A 15,022-nucleotide genomic window follows, 5' to 3' on the forward strand; every position below is an offset into this window, starting at 1 on the left:
TGGTGTGAGGTACAGATCTTGTTTCATTTTTCTGCAAATGGACCTCCAGTTCTGCCAGCACCATTTATTAAACAAACATTCTCTTCTTCATTTAATGGGCCATGATTCTCAGTGGTTTAGCAGTTAGGTAATGATGTAATTTGGCAGTTTTGTAATGATATAATTTGACAGTTATGTATGATGTAGCCATCCTCCATTTTAACATAACCCTGGTTTTTGCATAACAATGTGGTCTTTGGAACCTAACTATGTGGATAAGCAAAGAACAAATTCCAATACCAAACCCATTGCCATCCAGTCAATTCCGACTCATAGTGACCCCCATTAGGTTTCTGAGGCAGTAAATCTTCATGGAAGTAGATTGCCCCGTTTTCTTTCTGTGGAGTGGCTGGTGGGTTTGAACTGCTAGCCTTTTGGTTAGCAGTCAGATGCCTTAGGCACGGTGCCACTGGAGCTCCTTAACCAAGGTTGATAATTTAGTTCCCTGTCTTAGCTGGTTTTTAGTATGTGGGAACCACAGGCAGGAAAGCACAGTTACATTTGGGCTTTCAGTCTAGAATGTCCTTTTCTAAATTTCTTCCATTGCCACTCTTTTCTTCTGCATTTCTTTTCCCTTGGTGGTACCCCTATTCCCTCTTTTATCATATCTCTCAATTCTGCTGTTCATACTTTCTCTGACTTTTAAAAGTACTTAAATTGTCTAATTTAAAGAGACTGGAGCTTAAATAAGAAAGCATCTTTACTCATTGGTGAGTTAAAGCTAACTGTAAGTTTGGATCTCAGTGCAGTGTTGCAGAGGACCTTGTATCCAGACATTGTTTTGCCTATAAGGCCAACAGTCCAGACTTCAGTGACTTCTTTGTGAGACTAGTATGAAATTTCATACCAGCCACTATCTTTGTTCTCTTCCTTACTTTCAGTCCACTTGTTGCCTGTATGCAAACTTAAAATACTGGTACATAAAGAACAGTATTGCCCAACCTTTGTATCATGATGGTTTGCAAAATAAGATATGTGGATAACCCGGTAACTGTATAAGGTGGACCTGACAAAATAAAAAACACGATTTTAGGAAGGCAGTTTCAGTGGGCAAGGTAAAATGTGACATCACATTTAGAATGTGGAAAATTATAGAATGAAGAGAAGTTTGAACCATTTGAATTACATTGGGAAATAGGGAAGAAAAGAGGAGAGGATAGTCTAGGTGTGTAGAAAAAATCTGATACTAGATGTGAGTGAAAATAATTACTTTTACATAGAGCAGACCTTTTATATTTATGAGTTTTATTCCTTTTTGAAGGTATACTTCAGAGAAAGTTAAAATCTAAAATGATTTTTAAATAACATCTGAATATCTTGTGTGCCAGATACAATGCAGCCATTAATTGTTTTAGAACTCCTTCCTGGAGGGAGGAATAGCTATTTGAGCCAGTTTATGAAAACAGAAAAATGCTCTTACCATATTTACTTTGGCCTGGCAAAAGGACTTACCTATTATGATTCCTTTAACCTGAGAATGCATGTCGTTAGGCTTTTTTTGGTAACTAGATTTACCTTTAAAGAAGGAAGATTTGTGAGTGTAGAAGTTGTTCAGATGAGTGTGAGAGGCCTTCTGAGTGCAAGGCATTGAGTTAGGTATTCTGAGAGTGTTAATTCCCTGGATCTTAACCTTCAGAGAGGTCATAGTCTAATAGGGGAGGTAAGACATACCCCCAAACTGGCATGTATGTAAATAAGGTACAAAGAAGTGCTGGGGGAGTTGAGAGAACTCTAGGTTGTAGAAGTATAGTGCTTTTTTTTTTTTTTGCCCCTAAGCAGTTTAAATTTTAAACTATGTGTTATTAATTATATTTAATATTTTTATTTTAAGTGGGTACAATAACAAACTCTATACAAAATAAGGATTGCCTAGGAGAAGTCCCAGAAGAATTTCTTTTAATTATTCAATAATAAAATTGAATAAATGTTTGAGTGCCTTCCGAGAACATCAAAGGTGATTAAGACAAGATCCCTGCCTTTAAAGAACTTAATCTTGCAGTGGTATGAATTACTTGTTTTTAGCATATCAAATGGTTATGCTTGAAAATGATTTTCTTAACCGGTTTAAATGTTCCCTCTCTAATTCTGTTTATACTGTTAATTTGCTTAGTAATTCTTTTCTTCATGGATAATGTAAATTTTAGCCAAATACAAAATTAATACATACTGAGTTTTGAAGTTTAAAGATATTTTCAAAAGATGGTAATTTTTGGTAACCCTGCATCTTGAAAATAGGAAGAAATACAATTCAAAATATGACCTATGAAGGCTAGTTGGTTTGTTCAGGGAGATACTGATTTCTTACGAAATTTTTTTACTTCTTTTATTTGTAAGTTTTCTATTATTCTTCCTTGTAGATACTTGCATCAATGTCTTTTTTTTTTTTCTGTAGTTAGTTTCTAACTCAATGGCCCACATCTAGTAGATGCTTCATAAACATATTTAAAAATAAATGTAACTTCATCTTCTGTTTCCTTTGATTCTTGCTGCCTGTCAGGTATTTGAAAACATGTCTATATTGTATGTATTTATTCATTCTCTTCCAGTCCTTTCACTTGACTTATAAAACTCTTTCTTCAGATCAGAATCAAGCTTTGCGACTTTGTCTGGGTAGCACTAGTGTTGGAGGCCAGTACGGAGCCATCTCTGCCCTCAGTATCAACAATGACTGCTCAAGACTTCTTTGTGGCTTTGCCAAAGGACAGGTAAGATAGCAAGTTTCCTTTATCCATGTGATAATGTTAAAATAAATTAAAAAAAAAATCTAGCTTCTTTAGATCAGTATCTTGAAGACCAAAATATGTATTATAAAATGCCAAGTTCGTAGAGCTAAACAGATTGCTCAGTCAGACTTTTGTCTTGTTCACCAAAAAAAACCCCAAAATTGCAACCACTGCAGTGGAGTCAGATCTGACTCATAGTGACCCCTCCTTGGGTTTCTGAGGCAGTATCACTACAGGAGTAGATGGCCCAACCTTCCTTCTGAGAAGTAGCTGGTGGGTTTGAACCGCCAGCCTTCTGGTTAGCAGTCAGATGCCTTAAGCACTACACCACCAGAGCTCCTTTTGGTCACCACTTTTAATAATTATTGTTGACTGAGCCAGTCTGTCATTTTTAATATCCTAATTTATAAGGAGCCCTGGTGATACAGTGAGTAAACACTCGACTACTGATCGAAAGTTCAGTAGTTTGAACCTACCAGCTGCTGTATAGGAGAAAGATGTGGCAATCTGCTTCCGTAAAGATGTACAGCCTTGGCAGCCCTGTAGCACAGTTCTATTCTGTCCTATAAGGTTGCTGTGACTCAGAATTTACTCAGCGGCAATGGGTTTAGTTTTTTTTTTTTTTTTTTTGAACTTTATACATCTATATGAATAAGTAGCCTCTGTAAGCCAAACTGGGGGTTATATAAATGTACTTCTTTGTAGTCGTTGTTGGGTACCGTCGAGTTGATTCTGACTCATGCTGACCCCACGTGACACAGTAGAACTGCCCCACAGGTTTTTCTAGGCTGTAATCTTTACAGGAGCTACCTGAGAGTAGTATAGATAATTGGCTGCTTTTAAAATACACTGTATTCTGCTTTCTCTGTTCTTATTACCATGTTCCTGGACAATTATTTTGGTATTTCTTTCTTTCTACTTTTGAAGCTGGCAAAGGATTATGGTTTTATCCATCTTCTGATTTATATATCACTAGCTGGTTTGACAGTAAGCCTTTTCTGTAGTTTTTATCAGCACTAAACAGACTGAATCATTAGAGAACTTTCTTTTACCTCTTTGTAGAAGGACATTAAAAATTTAAAGGGAAAAGTAGGTTAGGTAGGATGAGGGGTAGATGAAGATAGAATAAAGGCCCCCTGCTTCATTGAATCTGCAATCTTCAGCTATGTTTTAACTTTATAGTTCTTTGCCTGTAATGTTTATAGACCAGGAATAGATTATATCAGCCAGAAGGCAGGATACTTAAGTCTAGAAAAGAGCAGTAAATTTGTTTCTAAAGCACTTAGTTGTCTTACAGATCACCATGTGGGATTTGGCCAGTGGAAAACTTCTAAGATCAATAACAGATGCTCATCCTCCAGGAACAGCAATCTTACATATCAAGGTAATATCTTTGTATTCTAATAATTCTTATGCTTTTTGTGGATGTTTTTAAGTAAATTTCTCCATATTGATAATCAAAAGTCCAAAAAATATATTTAACATGTAGCTGAATATGACATTATAAATAGAGTCCTTGACATTGAACTATCTCATATTTGACTAGTCCAATAATATGTTTTTTCTCATGTTAAAACCAGAGATGGGCCAGCATGGAAATTTTCAGCTTTAAGTTGTATTGAAATAAAATAGATGTAACAGCAAAAAGGGCAAGTTGATATAATCGTAGTTTGGAAGTTGGCAGCAAACACAGGCAACTCTCTACTAAAAACTTACAGAGATTTTTAAAAGGTCGTTTTACCTTTTGTTTAGTTTGCCAGGATTTTGTTGCTGAGGTGGTATGCTCTGTCACCCTTTCTTGGGAGTTGTCTTAGGTTCATGGCACCAATTGTGGAAAGAGCCAGGGTTCAGATTATGCTTAAAAATGAATCTATTGGTTTATTTTCTTTCAGGCCTATAAAGGGAAAGCATTAAAATCTTGTTGTTGACTTTCTCCTTGCATGTCTGAAAAAAATAAAACAACTTATTTGTTTATTCATTTATAAATAAATTCATTTGTAAGGATAATTGTGAACCTTGGTTTTTGCACACTGTCAAGTTTATGTTTCAGAAGTGTAAAAAAGTAAAGAGCTATAACTAGGGAAGTCTAAGATCAGATCTTCTAGATTTTAATCATGTGCACATTTGATTACTTAGCTATACAGAGCTCTATTATCCAGACACAGGCTTTTTAAAGTTTGCAAGCATCTGGAGTTTGTGTGTCTGCATCTAGGTTAGTTACAAAAAAGTCTTTGTTATAAAGCAGCATAGAAGCATTTAGTAACAATGAAACCAGACAATATAGCAAAAGTGGAATTACTCCTCTTTCTGAGCCATCATGGCAGTTTACCTTGACTTCTTATGGCATGTACCAACTTCTAATAGGTTGTAGTTGTTTGTAGGTATGACTTAACTTCCTTACTAGACTATCAGTTCTTTGAAGCCAAGATCTTTATCTCATTTATTTTTGTGTTTTACCCATAGTAGGTGCCCAGTAACTATTTGGTTGAAGAAATAATTAGTTGGTGATGTGTCTGAAAGGCCAAGCCTTTTATTTAAAAACCACAGATTTTTTTTTGCAGCAAACAACAGGAAACAGAAGAGATAAATGGAGAGAGAAAAGAGAAGAATATAACTAGGATTAAAAGCATTGTAGCAGTAGCCATTGTATTGTTTGGAAATGGTGATGACATGTGGTTTGTGCAGACACTAACTGGAGAAAATAGAAGATATATATACACATATATACATACATATATATACACACACACATATGTATATATGAATATATATATGAATGAATACTTCTGAAGTCATTGATTGACAACAGCCACTGGCATTTTTGCTCATTTTTCGCCAGACTTTTAACCCCAAATCCCATCAGTAACAATTTGAATTTTATCCTTAATATTTGTACAGTCCTTTCTCCTTATTTGTAGTTTCCACATTCACAAATTTTCCCAATGAGTAAAAATGCTCACTGTGCTTTCACCATTACCTGTAGACAGGCATATGAGAAGAGCGATTAAAAAAAAAAAAAAATTTCCAGCTGAGGCTGGTTCAGAATTCACTCAGTTGGTTTTCATGGGGATTATAGAATATAACTACTGTGAATAATGAGAATTTATTGTATATTTATTTTAAAACTATATGCATGTTGTTGTTGTTATGAACTATTGAATCAGACTGGACCTGAATCATAGTGACCCCTCCTTGGGTTTCTGAGGCGGTATCACGACGGAAGTAGATTGCCCAACCTTCCTTCTGAGGAGTGGCTGGTGTATTTGAACCACTATACTGTTATACTAATAATAAATATAAAACACAGAAAAGAAATAGAAAATTAATAAAAAGAAATACAAATTCTGTTATTTCTCCTACGTTCCAGTAGATCATCTCATGTGCCTCCTTAGGGGAACATGCTTCCCATTTTGGCAACTGCTCATCCAGGGTTTGAGAGCAAAGTGTGGGCTTCTTTCCTGTGCAGGGGGCAAAGGAAGAATATTTTACAGTGGCCTCTTGTCTATGAGCTATCCCTGACAAAGAGCATGAAGACATGCCATATAGGATGGTTCACCAGCTGTGGTGTAGTAAATTACATGGTATGGCTTTTCTAGCCATAGTTTTTGTAACTCCCACCAGATTACTGGGTAATGCGAACAAATGCAATGTGTCAAGTCAGATCCGACTCATAGCAACCCCTCCTTGGATTTCCGAGGTGGTATCACTACAGAAGTAGATTGCTGCGGTGTAGTAAATTATATACTGTGGCTTTTCTAGCCATAAGTCTTGGTAAACTCAGAGGTGGAATTTGCCTTGAGCAACTGAGTAGCTCCTGACTGTTGAAAGTTATCCACCTGGGGTATTTCTAGTGAGAGTGGCATGAAGCAATCTTCTGGGAAGTTCGCTCTCTCAGGTATATAGAATTCTAGGAAGTTCGCTCTCTCAGGTATATAGAATTCTGATGTTGGGATTGGTTAGTTTGGTCACTCTGCCAGGCTCAAAAAGGAGCCCTCCTAGAAGCAGAAGGAATCTCTCTCACAGCCAGCTGAGAGACGTGAGAGACATACGCTGCTGAGAGAGAGCCTGAGAGAGACTGTCGGCTGAGAGATGGCAGGCTAAGAGACTGAGTGTGTTCTTGAACTTGAATTGTAGCCTCTTGCTTCCCTAATAAACCCCATAATCTGTGAGTTCTGTGTGGTCACTGCAGTGGATTATCGAACCCTGCAGAGAGGTGGTGGGTGCTGTGGGAGGAACGGTTGATGTCAGGGTTGATGAAAGGGATGGAGGGAGGCAGCATGTCTGGCCCCACAGGAACAGGCCTTGGGCTGCTGATGGTGATTCTGTCTTCCTTTTGTGAGGTTAGAGGAGGTCAGAAGATGCAGCCTCCCTGCCCCTTTGGCAATTGCCCAACCTTCCTTCCAAGGAGTGGCTGGTGGGTTCGAAGTGCCAGCCTTCTGGTTAGCAGTCAAATGCCTTAGGTACTACATCACCAGAGCTCCTGATTACTGGGTGGGTGGGACCATGCAATTTAAACTGATTGTTAAGGTCATTCACCTGGAGTATTTCTGTTGGAGCAACATGAAGTAATCTTCTGGGACAGTTCACTTTCTCTCAGGTGTGTAGCCCTCTGATGTTGGGATTGGTTGGTTTTGCCACTCTGCCAGACTCAAAATGAGCCCTCCTAAGGCAGAAGGAATCTCTCATTGCTGGCAGAGAGAGATGCATTGTCAGAGAGAGCCATGCTGCTGAGAGAGATGCCCAGCTGAGAGATGGCAGCAGTGGAACCAAGAGGCACAAGACAGCAGCAGGCTTACCTGGCCCGCAGAGGCTGGGCTGAGAGGCCGAGGGCCAGAGAGGTGTGTCTAAGGGCACAGCAGAGGAGAGACTGTCCTGATCGAAGAACTGTATGCTGAGCGCATTCCTGAACTTGAATTGTAGCCTGTTGCTTCCCTAATAAACCCCATAATCTGTGAGTTTTGTGTGGCCACTACAGCGAAGTATTGAACCCAGCAGAGAGGTGGTGGGTGTCACGAGAAGGACGTTTGGTATCAAGGCTGGTAAGAGGGCTGGAGGATGGCAGCATGTCTGGCCTCATAGGAACAGGCGTTGGTCTGCTGATGGTGATTCTGTCTTCCTCTTGTGGAGTTAGAGGAGGTCAGAAGATGTCACCTCTGTGCTCCTTTAGCACCAGCCTTTGGGATTAAGGGGGCTAGTCACTATTACTCATACTGTAGTATGAATTTAAATTTTTTAATTTTATATCCCACAGCATTCACATTTGCCATCCTTCACGACCTTAGGACTGTCTGTTTTTGTGGACATTGTTTACTCCTTATTCTGAGTCTTCTAGATTAAGTTATAATAACTGAAATATACTCTGCTTATGAAGATCAGGGAGGCTGCACATTTTAGGGAGAGTTACATAAAAAGTGCATTGCCTATCTCTGAGTTTGTCATACTTTGGTGGCTTCCATGTTGCTATGATGCTGGAAGCTATGTCACCAGTATTTCAAATACTGGCAGGGTCACCTATGGCAGACAGGTTTTTGAGGAGTTTCTAGGCTAAGACAGAATAGGAAGAAAGGCCTGGCAGTCTGCTTCTGAAAATTGGCCAATGGAAACCTTATGGATTATAACTCATTATTGTCCAGTGTAGTGCTGGAACATGAGCCTCCTAGGTTGGAAGGCACTGTACAGTGGCTGCAGCAGTGGATTCACATATACCAATGATCATGAAGATGGTGAGAAGCAGGCAGTATTTCGTTCTGTTATATGTACGGACACCATGAGTTGGAGCTAACTCAAGGGCAACTAAGAATAACATAAAAAGTTGAAATATTTTAAACATAGTGGATTAACTCTTTAGTTGTTCAGAAAACATATTCAGGCAAGCTTATTTTCCAAAACAACCCAAATAGCTTTACTATATCTTTATTTTTAAAAATTGTTGTCGTGTAATGGCAAGTTAGTTCCTACACATAGTGACCCTATATGACAGAACAGAATTTCCCCAAAAGTTTTCCTAGGCCATAATATTTATGGGAGCAGATCTGCTAACCGTGGAGTAGCTAGGTGGGTTTGAACTGCCATGCCAGCCTTTTCAGTTAGTAGCCAAGCAGCTCTCCAATATACCACCAGGGCTCTTTCCTTAAAACCTAGGCAATTGAACATATATCTAAAGTTAGTGTGTCTTATTCAGTTTAATGGCAAGTCAAAAAGTTAATATTAGAGCCCAAGTAGAGAACTTTAGGACTTGTAAGAATCATAGTTTATATATATATATTTTTTCTATCCTGATGAGAGGTGGTTTTGCTTTTTAAAATCTCAATTTTTCTCTGTGGAGGGTCAGTTTGTTTGTTTAGAGTGATGAGCTGAATGGAGTGTAGGTTATTTTGAATGCTATTAAATGTTTATGTTGTAGATTTTTTAAATTTTACAGTGCCCCCCAGTTAACACTTGACCTGGTTATATAAAAATCTACAAGAAAATAAATTTCTTCTCTGTTTAGTTTACAGATGACCCAACGCTTGCAATTTGCAACGACAGCGGAGGCTCTGTGTTTGAATTGACATTTAAGTAAGAAACGAACAGACATTTGCTGACAAATTAAAAGACTAGCTCTGGCTTAATGATTTGAAATTGGACATGAAGAAGTCTGGAAATCCATGTGCTTGAAAATAGGTTATGGCTGTGTATCCCAGTTATCTGGAGAGACTTACAGAACATATGATGTTCCAGCCCTGGCCCCCAGAAATTCTGTCTCAGTTGAGATTCTAGACTCCTCCCCCGGGGATGTTTTTTTGAGCTGCTAGGCTTGGGGACCCCTACCACAATATCTCGTTAATTTTGGTTCAGATCTTAGGTCCAGTTGATTTTAAGTATAATGACCATGTGTGAAAAAGGGTTTTATTGCCTTGGAATTCACCTATCACTCTTTAAAGAAGACGGAGAGTGTCTAGGTACCTGAGCTTGTTTTTTTTTTTAAAAAGTAGAACATAAAATTCTATGTGGGATATGTTTCCATGAGTTTTTCCAAGGTAAGGACTGTATTTATTTCTTGTATTTCTCATAGCTTCTAACAGTGCTGAACACAAAATAATTGCTTGAAACTTTATTCATTTATTCAGCTAATGTTTACTGAGCATCTTCTATGTGTAGGCATTGTTCGAGGCACTGACATCTGTGAACTAGGCAGACAAGGTTCCTACTCTAATAGAACTTGCATTCCAGTTGGGCTGAGGGTGCAGACACAGACAATAATAAACCAACACTTAAATGAAATAACTTCAGATAGTTATGAGTGCTATGTACAACTTAAGACTGGTGATTGTGCTGGAGTGCACTTGAGGATAGTTAAGGAAGGCTGTCTCTGGAGGTGGCATTAGTGCATACACCTGAGTCATGAGCAGCTCAACAGATGCGAAGGACTGGGTGGAGTGTTACAGGCAGAGAGGTGTCTAAGCCCAAAGGCTTTGACATAGTCATAAATTTGGCCTCCTGGCCCAAGAGAAAGAAGACAAGCATGGCTGGAGCAGAACTCAGTCAGGAACAATAGTTGTAGGAGAGGAGGAAGGCCAGATCAAACAGGCTTTGAAAGACATAGTCAGGAGTTTGGATGTTATGTGACATAAAATGGCAAGTCATTGGAATGTTGTTAGCAGAAGAGTGATGGATCTTATATATTAAAAAGATTATGCTGCTGTCGTCATAGCGTTTGGATTGTTGGGAACAAGAGTAAGCATTAGGAGACCACTGTAGTAATCCAAGCTAGAGATGATAGTGTCTTGGATCACTGCTAAATTGATTCTGATTTTCTTTTTTTGGTTATATTTTCAGGAGAGTGATGGGAGTGAGAACCTGTGAATCTAGATGCCTGTTCAGTGGTTCCAAGGGTGAAGTTTGCTGTATTGAGCCTCTACATTCTAAGCCTGAGTTGAAAGATCATCCCATCACACAGTTTTCATTACTGGCCATGGCATCCCTGACAAAGGCAGGTGTATTTAGAAGATGAAACTCAAAAATTTTAGAGGCTTTGAATACCAAAAATGTGAAACTTACAGGGTAAATAATGGAAATATCTTTTCTCCTGTAGATCCTTGTCATTGGATTGAAACCATCCTTGAAAGTGTGGATGACTTTTCCCTATGGACGGGTGAGTAAGCCTGTCTGTCATACAGGCAAAAGGGAGGAAAGGGAGGACCATGCCAGGAAGTTGGGAAAAATGACTCGTAAGTGGCAAGTTCGATGAACGATAGGATTGCGAGAAAACTAGATAAAAAATAGTCAGTGCTCCGAGTATCGTTGTATGGACTTTCCTTGAAGTGACCAAGGCCATATAAGCTGGTGATGAGAGCAATGTCCTGAGGATCACGAGTATTGCACTTTTGTTTGTTTGTTTGTTTGTTTTTGAGAGGTGCACTTTTCTACCTTTATCCCTTTAGGTTTTTTCCTCATAAACAGCATAGCACTGGCTTTTGTTTTTAACTTTAATTTGACAGTCTCTGTGTATTGCTGTCCTGGTGCTTCGTGATCACACCTAATTTCATGCATGGATTGCTCTAGTCTCATTTACGCCCATTTGAATGCAATAAAATCTCTTTATCAGATGTAAACCTGGAGGATAAGTTGATGTATTGATTCTCAGCCCCAATTTCCAGTGTTTGAAAGACATTTGTTTTTGTGTGGCTGCTGCACTGAGGTAGGGTTGTGCTCACTTCACTCTCTGCTGCTTTGACACTGAGCTACTGATAGAATACATGTTGTCCTAATACTGGCACATGTTGCTACTTCTTACCCTTTTCTTGACTTCTGCCTCTGGTGTTTTACTGTGACTCATGATACTTACCAAGATGTAGTATACACACCTGAGCTTCCACTTTTCTTTCCTGCTTGCTTGTTTTCAGGGAGTTCTGACCTTTTAGTGCATATGTGAGGAGAGAGACTGATGGGATGGAGGTGGAGAATGGTGGTACAGAACTCTGCTTAGTTCAAACAACAGCTTCCACACTTAAGGAGACCACTCTTCTTTTGTGTTGTTGGTGCCCTATGTTTCTCTGGGCTTCAAGGGAAGTAGCCTGCTGTCAGATTGCCACTAACGTTTCTGAGGTTAGCTTCATTGGCTACTTGAGGTTTATCATGGTTGTATGTGTCTGTATCTCTGTATGTTTTTACTGATATTTTTTCCAACATTTGTTATGAACATTTTCAAACGAGGAGCAAAGGTGAATTACATTGAATACCTGTATACCCACTGTCTAAATTCTACCATTAACATTTTACTGCTTTGTTTAATGCATATACTTCTACTTCTTGCTTATCAACTGTCTCATCATCTGACATTTTGCATTTATAACAATAGTAAGAAATCTGTCTGACTATTTTGTACATTAATGAGGTGGCGGGCATGGCAGCAACAGCTGTGGAATGTCCCTGCCCTCGCAGAGGGTCTCTGGGTGGCCTTCAGGAAACTGGGTCACACTACATTGCTTCCTTAGCTCCCAGCTGCTAGAAGAGGCACCATGTCCAGGTGTCATGTGGAGCCAGCCTTCTCCATGGCCATGGCCTCTGTGTGGATGTGCAGGCAATACTGAGCCACACCTACCTGTTCTGGGTTCTGAGGTCTTATGCATCTTGAGGCCCTGCAGCTCAAAATGGCAGTGGAGTGGGAATAGAGGAAAGAAAGAGACATCGGAGAGGGTGTTTGGAAGAGCTACATGTGAGTTTAATGATATCCCAGAATGAGCCAGAGTGGGCCTGAAGCCTCTGCTTCAGCCAAGTGCATGGCCAGGCTCCCAAAGCCCTCACAGGACTTGAGCCCTCAAGACTCAAATGCCTCACCAGGCCCAGAGGGCAATGCAGGTTCCAGGATGGTGAAGGCAGAGCTTATAGGGGAGTGAGTGGAGCCCTGGAGGTAGCTCCTCAAGGGAATCTCTGACCCAGTGCAAGAGGAAAGTGAAGTGGTTAAGCCGTGGGTACTCCAGTCACACAGTGTGGCTTTATCCAGCTTGGTCTCCTATAAGCTGTCTTCTCCACAAAGGAGTAATCCATAACTAGACTTGTCACGGGGATGAGCACATCGGTAAATCTTACCTGTTATTGTTTCTGTGATCATCCTGTTATTGTTTCTGTGATCATATTTTCTAGACAGAAAAAGTATGCAAATAGATGGTCTGAAAACGAAACAAAAAAACCTACATTTTTGCATAACACTGATTTTCACATGACGACCTAGTATTTGCACCCTAACCATGTTGGTTAGTGAGGAGTGGGTGTATATTCATTTATCCATCTCTCTATTCACCCATCAAATTATTATATTTTTTTAAATTGTTACTTTTAAAATTTTTATTGTCATTTTAAGGAGCTCTGGTGGCATTTGACTGCTAACCAGAAGGTTGGAAGTTTAAACCCATCAACCACTCTGGAAGGAAAACAAGGCAATCTACTTCCATAAAGTTTACCACTTCAGAAACCCAGTGGGGATTGCTATGAGTCGTAATCCAATTGATAGCAGTGGGTTGTTTTTTTTTAAATTGTCATTTTGGGGAAAATTTACAGAGCAAATTGGTTTTCCATTCACTGATTCATACACATTTTTTTCTTCATGACGTTGATTACAATCCTCATAGTATATCAGCATTCTTCCCACCTCCTCTCTGTGATTTCCATTTCCATTCATCTATCTTTCCTATCTCTTCCTGCCTTCTGAGCTTTATCCCTGTGCAAAAGCTGTTGTTGTTGTTGTTGTTGTTAGGTGCCATTGATTCATCCCTGACTCATAGCGACTTCACGTACTGCAGAATGAAACACTTTCCAGTCCCATGCCCGCCCCATGATCCTTGCTATACCTGAGCCCATCATTGCAGCCACTGTATCATTCCATCTCATCGAGGGCCTTCCACTTTTTCCTTGTCCCTCCACTTTGCCAAGCATGATATCCTTTTCCAGGATATCATGAAAATGGTCCCTTCTTACAGTATGACCAAAGTAGGTGAGAGGAATTTCGGCCATTCTTGCTTCCGAGGACCATTCCAGCTGCACTTCTTCCAGGACAGATTTGTTAGTTTTTTTTAGCAGTCTATGGTACTTTCAGCATTCTTTGCCAACACCACAATTCAAAAGCATCGACTCTTCTTTGGTCTTCCTTTTTCATTGTCCAGCTCTCATATGCATATGAGGTGATTGAAAATACCATGGCTTGTGCCAAGTGCACCTTAATCTTCAAGGAAACATCTTTGCTCTTCAGCACTTGGAAGAGGTCCTTTGCAGCAGATTTGCCCAATGCTATATGACATCTGATATCTTGACTGCTGCTTCCATTGGTGTTGATTGTAGAACTAAGTGATATGAAGTCTTTGACAACTTCAGTCTTTGACAACTTCAGTCTTATCTTCTTTTATCATGACACTGTTCATTGGTCCCATTGTGAGGATTTTTGTTTACTTTATATTGAGGTTTAACCATACGCAGACTGTAGTCTTCAATCTTTATCAGTAAGTGTTTCAAGTCATCCTTACTTTCAGCAAGCAAAGTTGTGTTGTCAACATAACGTAGGTTGTTAGTGAGTCTTCCTTCAATCCTAATGCCATGTTCTTCTTCATATAGTCCAGCTTCTTGGATTATTTGCTCAACATACAGATTGAATAAGTATAGTGAAAGGATACAACCCTGATGCACTCCCTTCTTGATTTTAAACCATGCAGCGTCCCTTTGTTCTGTTCTAACGATGGCCTCCTGGTCTATGTACAAGTTCCTCATGAGCACAATTAAGTGTTCTGGAATTCCCATTCTTCTCAATATTATTCATAATTTGTGATGATCCACACAATCGAATGCTTTTGCATAGTCAATAAAACACAAGTAAACATCTTTCTGGTATTCTTTGCTTTGAGCCAAGGTCTGTCTGACATCAGCAATGCTATTCCTTGTTCCATGTCCTCTTCTGAATCCAGCTTGCATTTCTGGAAGTTCTCTGTCAATATACTGCTGTAACTGTTTTTGAATTATCTTCAGTAAGATTTTACTTGTGTGCAATATTAATGATATTGTTTGATAATTTCCACATTCTGTAGGATCGCCTTTCTTTGGAATGGGTACAGATATGGACCTCTTCCAGTCAGTTAGCCAGGTAGTTGTCTTCCAAATTTGCAAATGCTGCCCGCCCCCCCACTTCTTAACTTTTTGTTATGATTTGAGAGAAAGTTTGCAGAGCAAATTGCTTTTCTATTCAACAGTTCACATGGGCTTTATTTTGTCCCGTCCCGCGGGACAGTCAACCT

At 39.5% G+C, this 15,022-nt stretch overlaps 1 protein-coding gene across 1 annotated transcript in view; it reads left to right on the forward strand.

The window, feature by feature from the left end:
* The window catches only part of VPS8 (VPS8 subunit of CORVET complex), a 439,537-nt gene that overhangs the window by 24,952 nt on the left and 399,563 nt on the right, over nucleotides 1–15,022 (forward strand). The window contains exons 7-11 of the mRNA XM_007936030.1: nucleotides 2,620–2,744; nucleotides 4,060–4,146; nucleotides 9,253–9,320; nucleotides 10,581–10,734; nucleotides 10,837–10,972. Of these exons, the coding sequence (XP_007934221.1) occupies nucleotides 2,620–2,744; nucleotides 4,060–4,146; nucleotides 9,253–9,320; nucleotides 10,581–10,734; nucleotides 10,837–10,972 (570 nt within the window). The remainder of the gene's footprint in view (nucleotides 1–2,619; nucleotides 2,745–4,059; nucleotides 4,147–9,252; nucleotides 9,321–10,580; nucleotides 10,735–10,836; nucleotides 10,973–15,022) is intronic.

The sequence above is a fragment of the Orycteropus afer genome, unplaced genomic scaffold (assembly GCF_000298275.1).
Source record: "Orycteropus afer afer isolate SDZICR_OR568_19922 unplaced genomic scaffold, OryAfe1.0 scaffold00032, whole genome shotgun sequence".
NCBI lineage: Eukaryota > Metazoa > Chordata > Mammalia > Tubulidentata > Orycteropodidae > Orycteropus > Orycteropus afer.